The 25902-nt window shown below is 31.2% G+C and overlaps 2 protein-coding genes across 2 annotated transcripts in view; one reads left to right on the forward strand and one right to left on the reverse strand.

The window, feature by feature from the left end:
* LOC109602664 (zinc finger protein 235) overlaps positions 1 to 25902 on the forward strand; it is a 183356-nt gene that overhangs the window by 154888 nt on the left and 2566 nt on the right. Inside the window, exon 6 of the mRNA XM_049967599.1 lies at positions 25021 to 25104. Within this exon, the coding sequence (XP_049823556.1) occupies positions 25021 to 25104 (84 nt within the window). The remainder of the gene's footprint in view (positions 1 to 25020; positions 25105 to 25902) is intronic.
* On the reverse strand, positions 10323 to 12357 carry LOC109606634 (uncharacterized). The gene is made up of 5 exons (XM_049967598.1): positions 12341 to 12357; positions 12191 to 12281; positions 11752 to 12137; positions 11176 to 11697; positions 10323 to 11119 (listed from the first exon to the last, which is right to left on the reverse strand). Exons 1-5 carry the CDS (start codon positions 12347 to 12349, stop codon positions 10469 to 10471), a joined length of 1659 nt encoding a protein of 552 aa, XP_049823555.1. The 5' UTR covers positions 12350 to 12357; the 3' UTR covers positions 10323 to 10468.

The following is a 25902-nucleotide window of genomic DNA, read 5'->3' on the forward strand; positions in this document are numbered from 1 at the left end:
CACTTGTCTTCTATTTCAATACTCTCAGGATTTCCAGCAGTAAGTTAGATAGTATTGGTTTAATAAAAAATAACCTTTCCATAATAAAATTGGTTAAAAGATTTATAAAGTTAGTTCTAGTTCTTGAGATTTCTGCCAGTAAGTCATATTTGTCCCAATCAGAGTACATGGAAGCTCATTTATGTCTTCGTTTTCAATATTTTCTAATATTCACTCAGTAGGTTCGATAAAAATTAATTTTACATAGTAAAATTTATTATTAACTTTATAAAGTTGATCCCCGTTTTTCATGTATCTGGTAACAAGTCATATTAATGAAAATTGGGGTACTAGAGACACTTATCTGTCTTTTCTTCCAATATTCTTCAACTCTGTGAAAGTAGATTAGATAATATTAGTTATTACACCAAAATTAACCTTTCCATAATAAAATTTCTTAAAAGTTTTGTAAAGTTAGTCCTCGTTTTTGAGATTTCTGCAAGTAAGTCATATTTGTCCCAATCAGAGTATATGGAAGCTCATTTATGTCTTTGTTTTCAATATTTTCTAATATTCGCTCAGAAGGTTGGATAAAAATTAATTTTACATAGAAAAAATTATTATTAAGTTTATAAAGTTGATCCCTGTTTTTCACTTATCAGGTAACAAGTCATATTAAGGCAAATTGGAGTACTAGAGACACTTATCTGTCTTCTCTTTCAATATTCTTTAACTCTGTGAAAGTAGATTAGATAAAATTAGTTATTACACCAAAACTAACCTTTCCATAATAAAATTGGTTAAAAGATTTATAAAGTTAGTTCTAGTTCTTGAGATTTCTGCCAGTAAGTCATATTTGTCCCAATCAGAGTACATGGAAGCTCATTTATGTCTTCGTTTTCAATATTTTCTAATATTCACTCAGTAGGTTCGATAAAAATTAATTTTACATAGTAAAATTTATTATTAACTTTATAAAGTTGATCCCCGTTTTTCATGTATCTGGTAACAAGTCATATTAATGAAAATTGGGGTACTAGAGACACTAATCTGTCTTCTCTTCCAATATTCTTCAACTCTGTGAAAGTAGATTAGATAATATTAGTTATTACACCAAAATTACCCTTTCCGCAATAAAATTTGTTAAAAGTTTTGTAAAGTTAGTCCTCGTTTTTGAAATTTCTGCCAGTAAGTCATATGTATGCCAATCAGAGTATATGGAAGCTCATTTATGTCTTTGTTTTCAATATTTTCTAATATTCGCCCAGAAGGTTGGATAAAAATTAATTTTACATAGAAAAAATTATTATTAAGTTTATAAAGTTGATCCCTGTTTTTCACTTATCAGGTAACAAGTCATATTAAGGCAAATTAGAGTACTAGAGACACTTATCTGTCTTCTCTTTCAATATTCTTTAACTCTGTGAAAGTAGATTAGATAAAATTAGTTATTACACCAAAACTAACCTTTTCATAATAAAATTGGTTAAAAGATTTATAAAGTTAGTTCTAGTTCTTGAGATTTCTGCCAGTAAGTCATATTTGTCCCAATCAGAGTACATGGAAGCTCATTTATGTCTTCGTTTTCAATATTTTCTAATATTCACTCAGTAGGTTCGATAAAAATTAATTTTACATAGTAAAATTTATTATTAACTTTATAAAGTTGATCCCCGTTTTTCATGTATCTGGTAACAAGTCATATTAATGAAAATTGGGGTACTAGAGACACTTATCTGTCTTTTCTTCCAATATTCTTCAACTCTGTGAAAGTAGATTAGATAATATTAGTTATTACACCAAAATTAACCTTTCCATAATAAAATTTCTTAAAAGTTTTGTAAAGTTAGTCCTCGTTTTTGAGATTTCTGCAAGTAAGTCATATGTATGCCAACCAGAGTATATGGAAGCTCATTTATGTCTTTGTTTTCAATATTTTCTAATATTCGCTCAGAAGGTTGGATAAAAATTAATTTTACATAGAAAAAATTATTATTAAGTTTATAAAGTTGATCCCTGTTTTTCACTTATCAGGTAACAAGTCATATTAAGGCAAATTGGAGTACTAGAGACACTTATCTGTCTTCTCTTTCAATATTCTTTAACTCTGTGAAAGTAGATTAGATAAAATTAGTTATTACACCAAAACTAACCTTTTCATAATAAAATTGGTTAAAAGATTTATAAAGTTAGTTCTAGTTCTTGAGATTTCTGCCAGTAAGTCATATTTGTCCCAATCAGAGTACATGGAAGCTCATTTATGTCTTCGTTTTCAATATTTTCTAATATTCACTCAGTAGGTTCGATAAAAATTAATTTTACATAGTAAAATTTATTATTAACTTTATAAAGTTGATCCCCGTTTTTCATGTATCTGGTAACAAGTCATATTAATGAAAATTGGGGTACTAGAGACACTTATCTGTCTTTTCTTCCAATATTCTTCAACTCTGTGAAAGTAGATTAGATAATATTAGTTATTACACCAAAATTAACCTTTCCATAATAAAATTTCTTAAAAGTTTTGTAAAGTTAGTCCTCGTTTTTGAGATTTCTGCAAGTAAGTCATATTTGTCCCAATCAGAGTATATGGAAGCTCATTTATGTCTTTGTTTTCAATATTTTCTAATATTCGCTCAGAAGGTTGGATAAAAATTAATTTTACATAGAAAAAATTATTATTAAGTTTATAAAGTTGATCCCTGTTTTTCACTTATCAGGTAACAAGTCATATTAAGGCAAATTGGAGTACTAGAGACACTTATCTGTCTTCTCTTTCAATATTCTTTAACTCTGTGAAAGTAGATTAGATAAAATTAGTTATTACACCAAAACTAACCTTTTCATAATAAAATTGGTTAAAAGATTTATAAAGTTAGTTCTAGTTCTTGAGATTTCTGCCAGTAAGTCATATTTGTCCCAATCAGAGTACATGGAAGCTCATTTATGTCTTCGTTTTCAATATTTTCTAATATTCACTCAGTAGGTTCGATAAAAATTAATTTTACATAGTAAAATTTATTATTAACTTTATAAAGTTGATCCCTGTTTTTCATGTACCTGGTAACAAGTCATATTAATGCAAATTGGAGTACTAGAGTCACTTATCTGTCTTCTCTTCCAATATTCTTCAACTCTGTGAAAGTAGATTAGATAATATTAGTTATTACACCAAAATTAACCTTTCCATAATAAAATTTCTTAAAAGTTTTGTAAAGTTAGTCCTCGTTTTTGAAATTTCTGCCAGTAAGTCATATGTATGCCAATCAGAGTATATGGAAGCTCATTTATGTCTTTGTTTTCAATATTTTCTAATATTCGCCCAGAAGGTTGGATAAAAATTAATTTTACATAGAAAAATTTATTATTAAGTTTATAAAGTTGATCCCTGTTTTTCACTTATCAGGTAACAAGTCATATTAATGCAAATTGGAGTACTAGAGTCACTTATCTGTCTTCTCTTCCAATATTCTTCAACTCTGTGAAAGTAGATTAGATAATATTAGTTATTACACCAAAATTAACCTTTCCATAATAAAATTTCTTAAAAGTTTTGTAAAGTTAGTCCTCGTTTTTGAAATTTCTGCCAGTAAGTCATATGTATGCCAATCAGAGTACATGGAAGCTCATTTATGTCTTCGTTTTCAATATTTTCTAATATTCACTCAGTAGGTTCGATAAAAATTAATTTTACATAGCAAAATTTATTATTAACTTTATAAAGTTGATCCCTGTTTTTCATGTATCTAGTAACAAGTCATATTAAGGAAAATTGGAGTACTAGAGACACTTATCTAACTTCTCTTCCAATATTCTTCAACTCTGTGAAAGTAGATTAGATAATATTAGTTATTACACCAAAATTAACCTTTCCACAATAAAATTTGTTAAAAGTTTTATAAAGTTAGTCATCTGTTTTTGAGATTTCTGTCCGTAAGTCACATGTATGTCAATTGTATAATGATATAAAACGTTTCTATTCTCTACATTTCAAAATCTCAGCAAATGCCCATGAAAAATGTCGTCTTCAGAACCCAACACCTCCAAGTACCTAAACACTTCTTGGTGTATTTTTCCAAAAATGGGGCTAAATTTAATTTAAGTAATACAACAAAGATGTATACTTAGAAATTTGTTAACGCCTGCGAATCTACCCGTACCATCAGTTAAGTTTTGTTGTTGTCGACTTTTAAAAAGTGTCCAACATCCTTTGTTTCCTGATGTCATCGGGACGAAAGTTATTGGCTTAGTAAAAGTGAGACGAGAGACGGAGGCGTCCACGTTTGATATAAGAGGTGTGCGTGTCCAGAGCGAGATATAAAACAGGTAGACCTACACAGAATCCACTAAAAGAGGCTATCAGTGTGGCGCATAAAGACGACCGGCCGGCCGCCGACATCTCCCTAACAGATAACACGCAAAAGATGTTAATTAAGAAATGAAGCTACCGGACGCTTAATGAGACGGTCGACAAATTTAAAAATAAACCAGTCCACAAGCCGATCCGCCGTCCCTTTACCTCGGACGCAGCGAAAACGAATAGAGCACAACAAGAAAAAACGGCAAAGGTTATGGCGGTGCCCCGTAACGTTATGACGGCAATAAGGCCGCCGTAACGGGGTACGAGAGCCGGGCGCGGAAAAGTAAGATGTAAACTGTATCAGAAGAGCGGCTGCATAATCAAACAGCGAGGCACTGCTTTATTTCGACTGTCAGTGCGGCCAGTAGTTTATGACGCCGGTCGACGCATAATCTGCACTCTGGTTCTCAGGAGCTGTCCGACCGCCAGGCCCGATAAATAAACTACCGGCTCGGACGCTGCGATATCTACTGGAAATAAAGATGGATATTTAATATTCAGTACGGACTCTTCATATTGCAGCTGCAACATCCTGTCCGGGGCCGCGTTCACGATGGACGCAAATGGTTCGGGCTTATACTCCTAACACTCATTCACGGCCGATCGTATCAATGGGACTTTCTTTCTATGACTTAGTGGCTTACGGAAAGGAAACGGAATTGTACGGATGTCGGTGGGGGCGATTCGTTTTGCTGATCATCAAATTGCAAAACTATTTTTACACGATTCTATAAAAAAACTCTTTAATTAATTTAAATAACAGATAAAATAATTGTTTCATAAAAGAGTTTCTAGAATTCAAGTTGCGATTTAATTATTGCTCAATGTTTTTAAGAATTCTAAAACAGCTCAGAATTAACTAACTTCCCAGAATTCTAAAAAAAGCTCAGAATGAGATTTGTTTTTAAATAACAGGTGAAACAATTGTTTAATAAAAGAGTTTCTGGAACTCAAGTCATGACTTACTTATTTCAATATGATTTTTAAAATTACTTTCCAGAATTCTACAAAAAGTTCAGAATAAATAACTTAATTGAAATTAATTTTTTTTTAATAATTGGTGAAATAATTGTTTCATAAAAAACTTTCTAGAACTCAAGTCATGATTTATTTATTACAAAAAGATTTCCAGAATTACTTTCCAAAGTTCTAAAATAGCTCAGAATTAAGTACATTAATAATTAATTTACATGAGAATAACAGGTGAAATAATTGTTTCATAAAAGAGTTTCCAGAACTCAAGTCATGATTTATTTATTGAAAAATGTTTCTAAGAATTACTATCCAGAATTCTAAAAAGTGTTCAGTATTATTAAATAACTTAATAATTAATTAAAATTAGATTTTTTTAAATAATTGGTGAAATACTTGTTTCATAAAAGACTTTCTAGAACTCAAGTCATGATTTACTTATTACAAAAAGGTTTTCATAATTATTTTCCACATTTCTAAAATAGCTCAGAATTAACTAACTTAATAATTAATTTGAATGAGAACAACAGGTGAAATAATTGTTTCATAAAAGAGTTTCCAGAACTCAAAAGTCATGATTTATTTATTGAAAAATGTTTCTAAGAATTACTATCCAGAATTCTAAAAAGTGCTCAGTATTATTAAATAACTTAATAATTAATTAAAATTAGATTTTTTAAAATAATTGATGATATAATTGTTTCATAATAGACTTTCTAGAACTCAAGTCATGATTTACTTATTGCAAAAAGGTCTTCAGAATTACTTTCCAAATTTCTAAAATAGCCCAGAATTAATTTACTTAATAATTAATTTGAATGAGAACAACAGGTGAAATAATAATTTTCAAATAACAAATGTATTTTCTGTTCCAGAACTTTTTGTTGGCTATCCAGTATTCTTAGAATTCTAGAACTCCTCTTTTTCTTTAAGGATACTGAAATAAAACTTATTTATATTAATTTTCATGTTATTTATTGCAAAACTTAATAATTTCGAAAATTAATCTTAATTTTTCAAATAACAAAAGAATTATATAATCTAGAACTCATTATTTGTTATCCAGAATTCTGAAAAAATTATATGAACTAATTTTTAAGCTATTTACTTTACTTACAAGACTTAATTGTTTGAAGTATTAACCTTTTAATCTAATAACAGGTGAATTCTTTGTTCTAGAACTTCCTATGTGCTATCTAGAATTCTAAAAAACTTATTTACATTAATTTTCAAGTCATTTATTGGAAAACTTAACAGTATATCAACTTTAATTTTTCATATAACAAATGTATTTTCTATTCCAGAACTTTTTGTTGGCTATCCAGAATTCTTAGAATTCTAGAACTCCTCTTTTTCTAATAAGGATACTGAAATAAAACTTATTTATATTAATTTTCATGTCATTTATTGCAAAACTTGTGTTGAACTCATTGTTTGTTATACAGAAAAAATTTTATGAACTATTTTTTAAGCTAGTTACTTTAATTATAAGACTTAATTGTTTGAAATATTAACCTTTTGATCCAATAACAGGTGAATTCTTTGTTCTAGAACTTTATATTTGCTATTTAGAATTCTAGAATACTTATTTACATTAACTTTCATGTTATTTATTGCAAAACTTAACAGTATATCATGTATATATTTTTCAAATAACAAACCTATTTTCTATTCCAGAACTTTGCATTTGCTATCCAGAATTCTAGAACTCCTCCTTTTCCATTATAATATATTTAAATTAATTGTCAAGTTATTTACCATTTTTCAATACATAAAATTTTACAATTCGTATCCTTAATTTTTCTAAAAACACAGTTCTAGTTCAGTGTTCTAGAATCCTTTGTTAACTATCCAGAATTTTGAAAAACTTATTAAAATTTAAGTTATTTATTACAAAACTAAGAATTTTTTTTTAATTTTAAGCCTCATCTATTAAATGACAAGTTGGTATATGTTTATTTAAGTCATTAGAGTAATTTATAAAACTCTTTCTTCACTATCTAGAACTCTAAATAAAGCATTAATGCATTAATTTATTATTATTCCAAAAGTTATTTGCTAATTTAACAAGAGGTAAAAACAATCCCAAAACTCTTGGATAGTTCACGTGATAGATGGACGTAAACCGGCCATAGTTGCACCGTCATAGTCGGTAATCGAAGATAGCGGTAGCGGTGCCTTTCGGGCGCCGCAATCGAAACGGTCCACGTCAGTGTGCGCATCACGTCCCGCGTAAGTGCTGCTTCATTGCCTTGTAATTAAAAAGTAAATACAATAATCATCGTATCTTATCCGCACGCCTATCTATATGGTAGCCATTTAATAAACGATAAGCCATTCCGTATGACCCAAACAATGAACGGCTGAGGGGACACATCGTCGCCATTTCTTTGCCGGCCAAGCGGCCGATGTTAATGGCAATTAACGAATCGAAAAAGGGGCATAATGCCGACAAAAACAATGAGAGATAAATACATCTAAATATCCGCCGGACTGATTTAAATATTGTCTACTTGGGGCCGCCAGTTTTTCCAAGTGCAAAAAACCAGTCCCCAAGGGGGGTAAGAAGAGCGGTGGCTGGCCGCATCCGAGAGCGGCGGAACAGTACATTATATTCAAATGTTGGACCACCGGAATAACGACGTCACTGATCTATCAATGGGGCCCTTATCAACGCTACCATCCTAAATAATCGTGGGAGAACTATTCTTCTGTGTTACACAAGAGGCTCCCTCCACATCTGATCTTATTAAATCGTGGATGATTTTTATGATACGTATTTTAACCGTACCTACTAGATAATTTCTATCAATTTAATAATTTAATCATTAGATAATTTTCTTATATTACCCTAAGACAACATTTAGCATACAAGTTTAATTAAACCACTTAGTCTTCATTTTAACATTGTGAGATATTTACATGCGACATTAATTGCCAACCTCCAGTTGTCATTATTTGCATTTCTTATACGTTGAAATTAAAAAGTTATGCGGCGTAATGAAATACACCTGTAACACAACAAAGAACGCTACAATGTTTACTAAAAGCAACAACCGTTTACTTTGTAATGATAATAAACAATGGTTAGGTTTAACTACTAGTTTTTAGTTTTCAATTGTGGGTTACTCTTAATTTATTGTTTCTAAAACACCAAAGCTTACATCACATGTTTGACCTTGTCACCGTCACTTGTGTGGCTACCAAAACACGAACACATGTTTCTTCTTAATTTCTCTTGTACTCAGACTATAGTTTCTTCCACCACCAGCTGGAGTGATGACTGATTGTTTTATTATCTAATCCTTTCATACAGAAGCCTTCAAAGATGGACATTAATTCTGAGCTTTTTTAGAATTCTTGAAAGAAAATCACCAGTTGGAATAATTACTGATTGTTTTATTATTTAATCCTTTCATACACAAGTCTTTAAAAATGGACATTAATTCTGAGCTTTTTTAGAATTCTTGAAACAAATTGACCAGTTGGAATGATGACTGATTGTTTTATTATCTAGTCCTTTCATACACAAGTCTTTAAAGATGGACATTAATTCTGAGCTTTTTTAGAATTCTTGAAAGAAACTCACCAGTTGGAATGATGACTGATTGTTTTATTATTGAGTCCTTTCATACACAAGTCTTTAAAGATGGACATTAATTCTGAGCCTTTTTAGAATTCTTGAAAAGTCTTTAAAGATGGACATTAATTCTGAGCCTTTTTAGAATTCTTGAAAAGTCTTTAAAGATGAACATTAATTCTGAGCTTTTTTAGAATTCTTGAAAGAAAATCACCAGTTGGAATGATGACTGATTGTTTTATTATCTAATCCTTTCATACACAAGTCTTTAAAGATGGACATTAATTCTGAGCCCTTTTAAATTTCTTGAAAGAAACTCACCAGTTGGAATAATGACTGATTGTTTTATTATTTAATCCTTTCATACACAAGTCTTTAAAAATGGACATTAATTCTGAGCTTTTTTAGAATTCTTGAAAGAAAATCACCAGTTGGAATAATTACTGATTGTTTTATTATTTAATCCTTTCATACACAAGTCTTTAAAAATGGACATTAATTCTGAGCTTTTTTAGAATTCTTGAAACAAATTGACCAGTTGGAATGATGACTGATTGTTTTATTATCTAGTCCTTTCATACACAAGTCTTTAAAGATGGACATTAATTCTGAGCTTTTTTAGAATTCTTGAAAGAAACTCGCCAGTTGGAATGATGACTGATTGTTTTATTATTTAGTCCTTTCATACATAAGTCTTTAAAGATGGACAATAATACTGAGCTTTTTTAAATTTCTTGAAAGAAACTCACCAGTTGGAATAATGACTGATTGTTTTATTATTTAGTCCTTTCATACACAAGTCTTTAAAGATGGACATTAATTCTGAGCTTTTTTATACTTTATGAAAGAAATTCACCAGTTGGAATGATGAATGATTGATTTATTATCAAATCTTTTCATACACAAGTTTTTAAAGATGGACATTAATTCTGAGCATTTTTAGAATTCTTGAAACAAATTGACCAGTTGGAATGATGACTGATTGAGTATTCTAGAACATCGTGTTTTTTAGTAAAATTAAGGATATGAATTATAAAATTGTATGGTAAATAACTGGACAATTAATATAAGTTATAATGGAAAAGGAGGAGTTCTAGAATTCTTAGAATTCTGGATAGCAAATCAAAAGTTCTGGAATATAAAATTCATTTGTTATTTGAAAAATTAATGTTAATATACTATTAAATTATGCAATAAATAACTTGAAAATTAATTTAAATAAGCTTTTTAGAATTCTAGATAGCAAATAAAAAGTTCTAGAACAAACAATTCACCTGTTATTAGGCTAAAGGTTAATATTTCAATTATATTGAAATATTCCTGTAAAATTCATTCTTTGGATAACAAAATAAATTACAACATTTACTAAATAACATCTTGTAATAAAAAAAGAGTTTACATAATTAACATAAATAATAACAACAAATAACATTTACTTTTAAGCATTAGTTTTTAAAGAGAGTATTCAGCATCATCCCGACACGGAATGTTTCTTCTTTCCATTTAAAAGGGGCTGATTTCACTCATAGACTCACAGTCTTTGGTTACAATTACTTCTATCACCGGTTGGTTACCTTCTAAAGAGAGTACTCAGCATCTTCATCGACAAAAATAATTTTTTTCCAGTCTACCAAAGCCTGCATCACGTCTTGTATCTCCTCATTCCACTTCTGGTACTCCCCAAAGTTGTCGCCGCTGAAATAAAACTTCTCCAAAACGAAATTGGGCCTCGTACGAAGACTGGGTCTGTCGACATCGTTGGCGGTACCAGGCCTGGCGATTTTGAGCACGAAACTTTTCTTCTTCCCGTTGACCGTGGACACGCACGGCCCGACGCTGTAGATCAAATTGAGGCAGTAAATGGGGTCGACGAAGTCCTCGAACGAGGGATAATTGAAGATTTTCAGCTGCGTTTCCCGCAGGACGCACCACTTCTTCTCCCAGAACACTCGTTCGCCGATTTTCTGGCCCATGTTCATGAAGCCGGTTAGTTTGGCGTCGATTGCTAGGTTGTCTAGGTTGAAGCAGAAGCTGGCCTTTTCCTGTAGTCTGGATGAGGATTGTATGTAGTCCAGGGTCCAGGGGGACTTTTCTCCTAGGTTGTCTTTGGTTAGAGTTACTTCAGCCACTAGTTGGAAGGATGACTTGAGGGTGTTCACTTCCTCAAGTTGTTTAGTGTTCAGGTCTTCAAACTTTAAGGTGACTTCTGTGAAGAACTGCTTCTTCTTCTACAAAAACACAACAAGTTTATGTCTTAAGTCTGTAAGCAACAACAAAGACTTACCCTTTTAAACAAGGTCAGCAAGCTCCTTTCACTTTTTTTGAAATTAATCCAGTAAAGGCTCACTGTGATGGCAAAGTTGGCTTCTTGATCAGCAAAACTGAACTGGTCTCCAAAGTCCAGGCAGTCCTCAACTGGTTGCACGGTTTTGCTCAAATAAATTTGCTCACCATTGGTGGCAATCAACAAGTAAAACTCCTTTCCTGGTAATATTTTCTCTTTCAAAGGAAAATGGAAGTTAGAAACTGAAAGGGTGCCCAAGTGCTTAGACTTGCTTCTGTTTTCAACTTGTAAATTTGTCATGAGCTTCTCCAGTATGCTCAGTTTGACGTCTGACTCCAATAAAATCCTTTGCGTTAACAGGTGGGCACTTAAGTTTTTCTTCAGCTTACTCTTCCTGATTGACTTCATCAAGTTTGAGACCTGCTGCATCTTGACACACCTTTCGTACTTCTCCATTTTTAAACTTTGTAGCCTGGTGTCTTCTTTTATTTTACCCTTAATGTTGTTGAAGTTAAAATGTACCTAAGGCCAAAAAATTGTTTAAGTATGTCACATTAATTGGACAACGTGTCTTACCGATTCGTATTTGTGGTTCAAAGAGGAGCTGGCACTGGGGAATATCTGTCCCGTGCTCCCAAAGGATCGAACACTGATGGGCTTCAGTAAACTATCGTCCTCAACCTTCTGCCATGACTCCAGAAGCAAATCAGGGGTGCTGCTGATGGTTTCGTAGCTGCTGCCTTCTTCGGTGAAGTAGTCTGAGCCAAGAGAGTTGTGGAACAGCTTCTTGCCCCGTTTGGGTACTTTAATACTGCTGGGGGTGGCCCTGAAGACAAACGGTGGTGTGTCTTCGTAGTACTGAGGGCTTAATTGTGGGGAAAACTTTTGGGGCCTCATTTTTTGGTTGCACGAAATGCTTCTTCGCACCCTCGAGTTGGTTACGAACTTATCCCTGTCGATGCCTTAAAATTAAATCGTTTTAAAACTAAAATTAATTAACAGTGATGGAGCTTACTTTCGTACGAGGGAAATATGGGCACGAATTCGTCGTCAACTAAGGTTCCTTCCTGAAGGATTCTGATTTTGTTGGGCTGCTTTGGACTAGTCTAAAGTGGGCACAGTCAATAATTAGCTACTTAACTTGTACTATAATTTTTCGAAGTACCTGAATCATTTCGGTTATTTTATGTAAGACACTAGACACGAACTGATGAGCACAATTGTTAACGGACTACTGCCCCTAAAACACCTTGCGGACGTCCAACACGAATTGTCGGCAAACGGATATTACACCTTGCGCATCAACCCCCCTCCTGTATATATATATATACATATTTAACCACCGAGGGAAAAATCTAATACAATAAACGGTCTTGTTACCTGATTTTCCTGGATTTAACCCGGAGACTGTCTGATGGGGTGTTGGGCCCTAAACGGTTCCATTATGGAGGGATTATTCGGGCCCATTTTCATTTATTACTTTTTTATTTGATAGTTCACAAATGGTGATTTGCATGCAAAACTGTTTCGGTTGTCATTTTTATAATTTTACCACCGTTTTTACCTTCACAAATTTATATGTGTATAATTTAACTTTATAATTTAATGGTAAAATAAAATTTAAGTCATTCTAAGGAATAAATTTAATATTTAGATTAATTAACATACGAGGTGATTAAATTAATTAATAAGTCACCACTGGAGTAGTATTAAAAAAGACTCCAGAATCTTAGGTTAGGTTAGGTTATCTTAAGAAAACCACAATATTTATTAAAAAACATTTATTACATCACATTATTTAAAAGTGGACATAATTTAGATAATAAATAAAATCATAACAACTTTGAAATAATATATTATTTATAAATAAATAATGATTTACTAAAAAATACACATAATAATTAAAAAAGTGACAGTATCACATTAATTAAAAGTGCACATAATTTAGGTAATAAATAAAATCATAACCACTTTGAAATAATAGATTATAAAGAAATAATGATTTACAGGTTTGTTTTATAAAATAACAAAATAAAATATATATTTTTAAAATGATCCAGAATCTTAGGTTAGGTTAGGTTAAGAAAATCAGAGTATTTACTAAAAAATACAGATAATAATAAAAAAGTGACAATTTCACATTAATTGAAAGTAGACATAATTTAGATAATAAATAAAATCATAACAACTTTGAAATAATAGATTATTTATAAATAAATAATGATTTACAACTGACCAAAGGTTTGTTTTATAAAATAACAAAATAAAATAAATATTTTTAAATGATCCAGAATCTTAGGTTAGGTTAGAAAAACCAGAGTATTTACTAAAAAATACACATAATAATTAAAAAAGTGACAATTTCACATTAATTAAAAGTGAACATAATTTAGATAATAAATAAAATCATCACAACTTTGAAATAATAGATTATTTATAAATAAATAATGATTTACAACTGACCAAAGGTTTGTTTTATAAAATAACGAAATAAAATAAATATTTATAAACTGATCCAGAATCTTAGGTTAGGTTAAGTTAAGAAAATCAGAGTATTTACTAAAAAATACACTTAATAATTAAAAAAGTGACAATATCACATTAATTAAAATTGGGCATAATTTGGTTAATAAATAAAATCATAACTTTGAAACAATAGAATATTTATAAATAAATAATGATTTACAACTAACCAAAGGTTTGTTTCTTAAAATAACAAAATAAAATAAATATTTTTAAAATGATCCAGAATCTTAGGTTAGGTTAGGTTAAGAAAATCAGAGTATTTGCTAAAAAATACAAATAATAATTAAAAAAGTGACAATTTCACATTAATTAAAAGTGGACATAATTCAGATAATAAATAAAATCATAACAACTTTGAAATAATAGATTATTTATAAATAAATAATGATTTACAACTGACCAAAGGTTTGTTTTATGAAATAACAAAATAAAATACATATTTTTAAAATGATCCAGAATCTTAGGTTAGGTTAGGTTAAGAAAATCACAGTATTTACAAAAAAATACACATAATAATTATAAAATTAACATAATTTAGATAATAAATAAAATTATAACAAGTATCAACTTTGAAACATATTGTACCACATACAAGGTGTTTCTAAAATAGGCACTAAAACTTTAAGAGCAGTTAAAACACATTTATTTTATCTAAAGTTTCTCCTGAAGAAAATACCTCAAACTTAAATTTCAAAAATTTTGTCCTCAAATTTTTTCATATTACTACAGTGGTGTGGATTCTGAGGGGTTCCCCTATTTTTCTCTGTATATTTTCTACGGCACTGAATATTTTCTGAAACTATTAAAATTTTTAAATTCTTCATACAATTTAGAAGAAAAAAGATGGTCTTGATAAATTTAGATTAACACAGCCGTTTTTGAAATATGTTTGAAGAAAATTAAAGTGAACATTAAATTTGAAATATCTCCAAAACGGCTTTGATAATCAACATTAATCAAGAGACCTTTTTTCATCCAAATTATACAAAGAATAAGAAAAGCTTAATAGTTTTAAAAAATATTCAGTGGCGTAGAAAATATGGCGAGAAAAATAAGGGAACTTCCAAAATCTACGCCACTGTAACAATATGGAAAAAATGAATTATATTAAATTGTAGTTACGGATTTTAGGATAATACGTACCAAATTTAAACACGATTGGACCAAAGGTTACGGAAATCTGAGGAAAAAACAATTTTTTAAATATAAAATTGAGGGAAAAAAATAATTTAGACTTTCTCCATTATTGGACAATTTTGAAAACACCTTATATGATTTAAGAAGAATTAATAAATAATGTTTTTTTTTGTTTTATAAACAATTATCACCGGCAACAAATACTTTAGACAGCCCGAGGAACTTTCCTTTTTGGCTGAAATCACTCCAAAATGACACATTAATGAGTTCAGTCGTTCCAGACTTTTAATGAGTGTATAATCCCCTTAATGTGTTGAGTGCACTGCTCATAGTCTTGGCAATTTTCAGCCATAAAATAAAGCTTATCGAACCTCCCAATCGATTTGAAATTGGTGAGGCTGAAGCTCCTCTTCCTGGGACACAGCGGGTCAGTTATAATCATCTCCGTGCCCTTCTTCAAACAAAAACTAACGGTGGGTTCCCTAAAGTCGACCTCCGACGGATAATTATAGAAGTTAAACAGCGGCCCGTCCGACTCGCACCACTTCCTCTCCCAGAAAATGCGCCCCTCCACGTTCTCCCCGACGTTCAGGAAGGTGCGCAGCTTCGAGTTGAAGTTGATGTTGTCCAGCTTCAAGTCCATGTAGATGTCTCTGAAGTTACAGTTGGGGGGCACGTTTTTTAAGGTGGTTGCGAGTTTGGGGTGGCGCAACAGTTCTCTGGTCACCTTGATCTGGCCCACGAGCTGGAAGGAGGTCTGGAACACCTCGGGTTCTTCGTGGTGCAACGTGTGCACGTCGTCGAATGAGATTTTGCACACCTTGTTCAGGATGCCCTTCTGTAAATCAAAAAAAAAATAGTTGTGTGGGCTGCTTGTGGGTTATTAAAGTACATTTACTGACCTTCTTTTTGCTGGACTGGACGTCGTACTTCAGTCGGTAGACTTGCAGCAGTACCACAAAGTTAGAGGGCACATTATCGAAGGTTAACGACTGGGAGAACTTCAAGCACCCATTAATGGGCACCTCAGCCTTTGACAGCCAAATGTTTAGCCCAACGGTGGACTGAAGCACATAATATTCCCCTAAGTGGTCGGTGGTACTAAACGGAACGACTATGTTGGAAATTGATAGTAGCCCAGTGGCACCGAAAGCCTTTTTATCCACCACCGCATATCCTAGTTGCTGTATCCTGTCCAGGATCAGCTTTTGCTTCGCCGACGACTCCAGAATGATCCTCTCGATCAATATCTCCTCGGACACGTCGTACTTCTTCTGCGCCTTCAACATCTTCAAGGCACGACTAGCCTGGTGGATCTTCAACATCTCCATGTCCCTTTCGGTCTTCAGCTGGTGGAACAGGCTTTGGTCGTCGCGCACGTCTTCGATTTCTTGCGTCAGAGAAAACTACCACCAACTTCATTAGTAAAACAATTCGGTTTAAGATGATTTGACTTACTGTGTCGCATACGCCGCTGTCTTTGTCGCTGTCTTCGTCGACACCTTTTGCCACGCCCACGATTTGCTTCACTTGTTGCTTCGCCTTGTTGTACATCCTCTTGGAGAACCGGCCGGATCTCCGGAAAATGTTGCCGGCGAAGGATTTGGGTTCATCTTTGCTGGGGTACTCGTACCAAGGGTCCGAATAAAGTGTGTCGCTTGATCCTGGAAACGTTTACCATAAATTAGTACCGAGTTGATGGAGTTGTGCACTTTAATAGTCACCTCTTGTGGAGTTCATGGTGAAGTCTCGACTAACGGATTATGTGACATGTTGGCCAGCTTATAAATTGGAGTACGTAAAATTATTTAAAATTAGGTAACCCGTTTCATATCCAACAGGTATATCATTGCACTCAATATATTGAGGATTTGCATCTCGAATGTAATGATTAAGTAACATTTTATTGTGGTAAATCATAAGCCTCTGTGGTCAGAATATCTTAATATAAGAAAAGAATTTCTGGAACATCATTGAGGTAAAACATATAAATTTAGGTAAAAGGAAACAGGAAATATAATTAAAACACAAAATTCATGATTAACGACATTTGTTTTTTTTTTGTACATGTACAACGTCACTTAAATGATTACATTAAATTGATTTGTGATCAGTTCAAAACACAACTTCAAAGAGGTATTATTAATATAAGTATAATTAATATAATTATTTTATTCCTCGAACAAGTAATTTATAAAAACTTTAATGGATGTGTTATTAGTGAAAAAAATTAGCAATTAATGTAATACATGTAATAAATTCATACATTAATACTGTAAATGTAGTAGTACGGTACTGTCCATACTAATTAATTAAGATTATAACATTCAATAAAAAATATTATAGTGACTAAAATTGAAGATGTGTTAATATATTTATATATTAATAGGTTGGGGTAGTTTGGAACCTGAAGTAAACATTAAAAAACTGTAGATTTTCACAAATTTTTTATAAAAAAAATAATTTTTTAAATTAAATCAACTATAGTAGTGTATATATTAATATTTCAAGTTGATATTTTGTGTAGAATATTCCCAAATTTGTACGTTTTGGTAATTTAGGAACTGAAAAAAATATTAAAAATCAAACCAAAAATAAATATATTAAGAATATCAAAAGAGAGAAAAAAATGCTTTTTATTTTATTTCTTAAGTCAATTACAGAACAAGTTTTGGAATTTTAGATTGGAATAAGTAAAAAATTAATAATATTACAGATTTTAACGTTTAAAATTCGATTATGTAAATATGCATTATAAATAATACATGAAATCTTAGGTATATATGTTAGTCAGAAAATTGACAATTAAATTTATTTATTTTTAAATAAATCATCATTTTTTAATAAATCATGTTTACATTATTATTTCACATTATTTTTGTTGTCTGTACCATTCTTAAGTTTGTACATTTTGGTAATTTGGGAACTGAAAAAAATATTAAAAATCAAATTAAAAATGGAAATATTAGGAATATTAAAAAAGGCAAAAATGATGTTTATTTTATTTATTAAATCAAATGCAGTACAAATATTGGAAGGAGATTTAATTTTAAATTGGAATAAGTAGAAAATTAATATAATATTACAGGTTTTATTACATAAAATTCGATTATGTAAATATGTATGGTAAATAATAGATAAAAGCTTTGATAAATGAGTTAGTTGAAAAATTGACAGCTACACTTATTTATTTTTATGTTGAAGAAATTTGAGACTTGAAAAGCAGTAAATTAAAACAAATTTTATTTAAAAAAAAATATTTTTTTAATAAATCATCTCTACATTATTATTTCACGTTATTTTTATTGTCTGTACTAATCCTAAGTTTGTACATTTTGCTAATTTGGGAACTGAAAAAACTATTAAAAATCAAATTAAAAATGGAAATATTAGGAATATTAAAAAAGAGGCAAAAATGATGTTTATTTTATTTATTAAGTCAAATACAGTACAAATATTGGAAAGAGGTTTAATTTTAAATTGGAATAAGTAGAAAATTTATAATAATAATACAGATTTTGTTATATAAAATTTGATTATGTACATATGTATTGTAAATAATAGATGAAAGCTTTGATAGATGAATTAGTGAAAAAATTGACAGCTTCACTTATTTATTTTTATATTGAAGATTTTGAGACTTGAAAAGCAGTAAATTAAAACAAATTTTATGTAAAAAAAAAATATTTTTTTAATAAATCATCTCTACATTATTATTTCACGTTATTTTTATTGTCTGTACTAATCCTAAGTTTGTACATTTTAGTAATTTGGGAACTGAAAAAAATATTAAAAATCAAATTAAAAATGGAAATATTAGGAATATTAAAAAAGGGGCAAAAATGATGTTTATTTTATTTATTAAATTAATACAGTACAAATATTGTAAAGAGGTTCAATTTTAAGTTGAAATAAGTAGAAAATTAATATAATATTACAGTTTTTAATATATAAAATTCGATTATGTAAGTATGTATGGTAAATAATAGATAAAAACTTTGTCAGATGAATTAGTGGGAAAATTGACAGCTACACTTATTTATTTTTATGTTGAAGAAATTTGAGACTTGAAAAGCAGTAAATTAAAACAAATTTTATTTAAAAAAAAATATTTTTTTAATAAATCATCTCTACATTATTATTTCACGTTATTTTTATTGTCTGTACTATTCCTAAGTTTGTACATTTTGGTAATTAGGAAACTGAAAAAAATGTTAAAAATCAAACTGAAAATGGAAATATTAGTAATATTAAAAATAGGCAAAAATGATGTTTATTTTATTTATTAAGTCAAATGCAGTACAAATATTGGAAGGAGATTTAATTTTAAATTGAAATAAGTAGAAAATTAATATAATATTACAGGTTTTATTATATAAAATTCGATTATGTAAATATATATGGTAAATAATAGTTAAAAGCTTTGGCAGATGAATTAGTGAGAAAATGTGACAGCTAAACTTATTTATTTTTACGTTGGAGAAATTTGTGACCTAAAAAGTAGTAAATTAAAACAAATTTTATTTAAAAAAAAATATTGTTTTAATAAATCATCTCTACATTATTATTTCACCTTATTTTTTTGTCTGTACTGTTCCTAAGTGTGAACATTTTGGTACTTTGAGAACTGAAAAGTAAATTTTTTTTCTATAATATTTTTGTACATTTTTGGAGAGTTTACTGTGGAATTGTAAATGATAATAAATAAGCAATAAATATGAAGCAAAAGCAGTCTTAATCCATCTTAACTTGGCCATAATATTAAAATATTAATGATTCTAGTAATTTCTATAAGTAATAAATTTAATCCTGGGACGGATTAAATATAGCCATCCATCCGCAAATCCCATAATATACCCCCGACAAAAGAATTTCCAGTAACTCGCCCAATTCCCAAAATTTAATTGCCCCACAACGTGCAACGTGCCCTAAGCCATAAAGGAACCCCAACAGCATTCGCCTCGCATCGAAAACGAAATTAGTCACCCACTTGTAAAATGGGAGGACGAAAACGGAACAAAAAAAAAAATAATCCATATTAAACATGTGCGAACAGTGGAGACGGTCGCGAGGGAATGTTGCGTCTAAAATCGAGCAGTTTTTCACCATATCCCAAAAACCGGCCTGTCCGACGGGCAGACGAAACAGATAAATACGGGGCCATCTTTATGGATTTGTTGCAAAATTCTTTCTTTCAACAGTCAAGGTCAATCAACGCACCGCACCGCGATACTGTGCCATTGTTTCGGAGGATGCCACCGTCTTACACCTCCAGGGAGTTTCCACCGGGATCCCGGCAGGATTTTTGATCGTCCGGGCTAAGACGTCACAATTTAACACCGTTGTCTTCAATGAACCAAAAACGTCTCCTTGTGCTAGTCCGGTTCACAACTAGAACGTTACAGTGTTTTTAATTTATGTCAAAGACAAAACACACATGTCATAGAGGCACAAGTATGGAATGACCCTGATGTCAGGAGCAAGGTGATGTATGGCGCATTTTATATTTGGCAGTGGCCACGGTAATCAGAAACTCCACGTCCGATCGTTTCTCCTGTTTTTTTACTGCTTTGATTCTTCGCCTCATTTATCCCCATAATACTTTCATATATTCCACTATGGTTTGATGTATTTTTATTGTCCTTTAAAAGGTTGCAATTAGGTTTTTTTCCTTCCAACCGTTGTTCTAATGTGGAAATGTAAATTGACGTTCGTAAATATTTCTTTACCATCACAGCAAATCTAATTTAAGGCACAATAATGAGAGGGAATTATTATAAAAGCCTGTAACACACAGTTTGAGCTATTGTCTGATAGATGACACTGTGGGTGCAGTTAAAGAAGTAGATCAACCATTGAATCTATAAGTTTGGTTAAATTGTTGGTGAAACCTAATAATAATTTTTGAAATGTTAATAAATTGACTTCAACTAATTAGCCTACGAAAATTTACTTTATCATATTCCAACGTGGTTTGATGTACTTTTATTGTGCTTTAAAAGATTGCAATTAGGTTTTTCCCTCGATGTGTTGCTCTAATATGGAAACGCAAATTATTGATATTAAACTGTTGGAGGACAAGTTCGTGGTGTGGTTGTTCATTTTGGTTTGTGCGTGACGGTGGAACAGGTCGCATAATTTGAATCATAGCTGCAATAACCCAACACGACTTTTGGTGTTCCTGTCACCGAAAAAACTTCACTTAAGAACGATTATTTTGGCCGTTACGAGAAGACTTTCAATTAGCCACTATGTTTTCATGTTTGTGAACTTTCAACAATTTTATATGTACATAAATACTTCTTCACAATCACAGCAAATCTAATTTAAGACATAATAATCAGAGGAATTTATTATAAAAGCCTGTAACACCCTGTTTGAGCTATTGTCTGATAGATGACGCTGTGGGTGCACTTAAATAAGTAGATCAACCATTGAATCTATAAGTTTGGTTAAATTGTTGGTGAAACCTAATAATAATTTTTGAAACATTAATAAATTGACTTCAACTAATTAGCCTACGAAAATTTACTTTATCATATTCCAACGTGATTTGATGTACTTTTATTGTGCTTTAAAAGATTGCAATTAGGTTTTCCCTCGATATGTTGTTCTAATATGGAAACGTAAATTAATAATATTAAACTGTCGGAGGACAAGTTCGTGGTGTGGTTGTTCATTTTGGTTTGTGCGTGACGGTGGAACAGGTCGCATAATTTGAATCATAGCTGCAATAACCCAACACGACTTTTGGTGTTCCTGTCACCGAAAAGTCTTCAATTAAGAACGATTATTTTGGCCGTTACGAGAAGACTTTCAATTAGCCACTATGTTTTCATGTTTGTGAACTTTCAACAATTTTATGTGTACATAAATACTTCTTCACAATCACAGCAAATCTAATTTAAGGCACAATAATGAGAGGGAATTATTATAAAAGCCTGTAACACACAGTTTGAGCTATTGTCTGATAGATGACACTGTGGGTGTACTTAAAGAAGTTGATCAACTATTGAATCTATAAGTTTAGTTAATTTGTTGATGAAACCTAATAATAATTTTTGAAATGTTAATAAATTTACTTCAACTAATTGTCCTACGGAAATTTACTTTTTCATAATACAACGTTGTTTTGATGTACTTTTATTGTGCTTTAAAAAATTGCAATTAGGTTTTTGCCTCGATGTGTTGCTCTAATATGGAAACGCAAATTATTGATATTAAACTGTTGGAGGACAAGTTCGTGGTGTGGTTGTTCATTTTGGTTTGTGCGTGACGGTGGAACAGGTTGCATAATTTGAATCATAGCTGCAATAACCCAACACGACTTTTGGTGTTCCTGTCACCGAAATGTCTTCAATTAAGAACGATTATTTTGGCCGTTACGAGAAGACTTTCAATTAGCCACTATGTTTTCATGTTTGTGAACTTTCAACAATTTTATGTGTACATAAATACTTCTTCACAATCACAGCAAATCTAATTTAAGACATAATAATCAGAGGAATTTATTATAAAAGCCTGTAACACCCTGTTTTAGCTATTGTCTGATAGATGACGCTGTGGGTGCACTTAAATAAGTAGATCAACCATTGAATCTATAAGTTTGGTTAAATTGTTGGTGAAACCTAATAATAATTTTTGAAACGTTAATAAATTGACTTCAACTAATTAGCCTACGAAAATTTACTTTATCATATTCCAACGTGGTTTGATGTACTTTTATTGTGCTTTAAAAGATTGCAATTAGGTTTTTCCCTCGATATGTTGTTCTAATATGGAAACGTAAATTAATAATATTAAACTGTCGGAGGACAAGTTCGTGGTGTGGTTGTTCATTTTGGTTTGTGCGTGACGGTGGAACAGGTCGCATAATTTGAATCATAACTGAAATAACCCAACACGACTTTTGGTGTTCCTGTCACCGAAAAGTCTTCAATTAAGAAAGATTATTTTGGCCGTTACGAGAAGACTTTCAATTAGCCACTATGTTTTCATGTTTGTGAACTTTCAACAATTTTATGTGTACATAAATACTTTTTCACAATCACAGTAAATCTAATTTAAGGCACAATAATGAGAGGGAATTATTATAAAAGCCTGTAACACCCTGTTTGAGCTATTGTCTGATAGATGACGCTGTGGGTGCACTTAAATAAGTAGATCAACCATTGAATCTATAAGTTTGGTTAAATTGTTGGTGAAACCTAATAATAATTTTTGAAACGTTAATAAATTGACTTCAACTAATTAGCCTACGAAAATTTACTTTATCATATTCCAACGTGGTTTGATGTACTTTTATTGTGCTTTAAAAGATTGCAATTAGGTTTTTCCCTCGATATGTTGTTCTAATATGGAAACGTAAATTAATAATATTAAACTGTTGGAGGACAAGTTCGTGGTGTGGTTGTTCATTTTGGTTTGTGCGTGACGGTGGAACAGGTCGCATAATTTGAATCATAGCTGAAATAACCCAACACGACTTTGGGTGTTCCTATCACCGAAAAGACTTCAATTAAGAACAATTATTTTGGCCGTTACGAGAAGACTTTCAATTAGCCACTATGTTTTCATGTTTGTGAACTTTCAACAATTTTATGTGTACATAAATACTTCTTCACAATCACAGCAAATCTAATTTAAGACATAATAATCAGAGGAATTTATTATAAAAGCCTGTAACACCCTGTTTGAGCTATTGTCTGATAGATGACGCTGTGGGTGCACTTAAATAAGTAGATCAACCATTGAATCTATAAGTTTGGTTAAATTGTTGGTGAAATCTAATAACAATTTTTGAAACGTTAATAAATTGACTTCAACTAATTAGCCTACGAAAATTTACTTTATCATATTCCAACGTGGTTTGATGTACTTTTATTGTGCTTTAAAAGATTGCAATTAGGTTTTTCCCTCGATGTGTTGTTCTAATACGGAAACGTAAATTAATAATATTAAACTGTCGGAGGACAAGTTCGTGGTGTGGTTGTTCATTTTGGTTTGTGCGTGACGGTGGAACAGGTCGCATAATTTGAATCATAGCTGAAATAACCCAACACGACTTTGGGTGTTCCTGTCACCGAAAAGACTTCAATTAAGAACAATTATTTTGGCCGTTACGAGAAGACTTTCAATTAGCCACTATGTTTTCATGTTTGTGAACTTTCAACAATTTTATGTGTACATAAATACTTTTTCACAATCACAGTAAATCTAATTTAAGGCACAATAATGAGAGGGAATTATTATAAAAGCCTGTAACACCCTGTTTGAGCTATTGTCTGATAGATGACACTGAGGGTGCACTTAAAGAAGTAGATCAACCATTAAATCTATAAGTTTGGTTAAATTGTTGGTGAAACCTAATAATAATTTTTGAAACGTTAATAAATTGACTTCAACTAATTACACAATCACAGCAAATCTAATTTAAGGCACAATAATGAGAGGGAATTATTATAAAAGCCTGTAACATCCTGTTTGAGCTATTGTCTGATAGGTGACACTGTGGGTGCACTTAAAGAAGTTGAACAACTATTGAATCTATAATTTGTTGGTGAACTAATTAACATGAAATTATACTTTCATGTATTCCACGATGGTTGGACGTATTTTATTGTGCCTTAAAAGATTGCAATTAGGTTTTTTTCTCTCGATGCTTGTTCTAATGTAGAAATGTAAATTGATGTTATTAAACTGTTGAAGAACACGTTCGTGGTGTGGTTGTTTCTTTTTGTTTGTGCGTGCCGGTGGAACAGGTCGCATAATCTGGATCGTATCTGAAATAACCTAACAAGACTTTTGATGATTTCTGTCAACAAAAAGCCATCAATTAAGAACGACTATTTTGGTCGTTGCAAGAAAACGTTCTATATTATAATGTTAACGAGCGACCGTGTTTCATCATATAGTTCAAAATCAATAATGCATGATGCATACGGTCGATTAATTATTTATGATCGATCGTTCATTATCCGGCTCATATTATGGTAATAAAATAACGACGGCGCGGCCGGATGCAGGATCCTGTATGTGGATTCGGTATGGGCATTGCAGCAACGGCAATCTCTGTCGCAGACCGCTCTCGTTTCGATACAATAAGAGCATCCATCAACTTCGTTATATTCACGATCGATCTTATCGTTTTCGATCAAATTAACTTGTATCTGGTTGTTTCAGGTGACAAACCGCATGCCTGCGAACTGTGCACCAAAAAGTTCGCCCTCGCCTGCAACCTGAGGGCACACATGAAGACGCACGAAGGTAACTAGCCACAATAAACAATTAAGTATGGGTGTTTTATTGTCCTCGAAAATTAAATGACACCCGCCCCATAATTTCGGTACCTGCTGGTCCAATTTTCGTCTAGTCAGGTACATTTAAAGTCTCGTCTATAATTCTGGGCCTTGGGGTTTTTCGAGGGCAATTTAAATTGCATTAGCGGACGAAATTATGCGCCGCATATCGTTCAAAAATCATCTAGAATGTTGCATGAGGTATTAAAAACTGAATTAAATGTTATTAACATACGAAATTATACATAAGTAACAACGCACAACTAAAGCTTTCAATGGAAACTTTTAAAGAATGCACTCAATTAGTTTTGATTTAATAATATTATTCAAAACACACATAGTTCAATAATAATTGTTATTTTATTGTTTTTATTTTTGTGAAATGAGTTGAAAATTCATTAAAAACAATTATAAAAATTCAAATTTAACAGTAAGCTATTGTCGGAAAGAACACATTTAAAATGCCAATTTGTTAATTAAAATAATATTTTTTTATTAAATTTTCATTACAAAAATTGACTTTATTAATAAACAAATAAATAGTAAAATTTTGTAACTATGCTTTAAGATTTATCAGTCAAATTTAATTTTTATATTCATTTTAACTTTCCTCTACAATTTTGAAAAAGAGATCATTTTATTTTCCCAAAAGGTTTAAAAATCAAAAATATACAGTGTAAAATAGTGAGAGGATATAAATATAGAAACCTGTAATTCCCTTCTTAGTCTATTGTCAAAGAGATGGCCAAATTTGTTCTCTTAAATT

Source organism: Aethina tumida, chromosome 5 (genome assembly GCF_024364675.1).
Source record: "Aethina tumida isolate Nest 87 chromosome 5, icAetTumi1.1, whole genome shotgun sequence".
NCBI classification, from domain to species: domain Eukaryota; kingdom Metazoa; phylum Arthropoda; class Insecta; order Coleoptera; family Nitidulidae; genus Aethina; species Aethina tumida.

What these genes read in the sequence shown, in the direction of transcription:
- LOC109606634 (XM_049967598.1), bottom strand. An exon ending in TGAACCACAAATACGAATCG is followed by an intron (nt 11,698 to 11,751) that starts GTAAGACACGTT and finishes TTTTGGCCTTAG; the next exon opens with GTACATTTTAACTTCAACAA. An exon ending in TGCTGACCTTGTTTAAAAGG is followed by an intron (nt 11,120 to 11,175) that starts GTAAGTCTTTGT and finishes GTGTTTTTGTAG; the next exon opens with AAGAAGAAGCAGTTCTTCAC.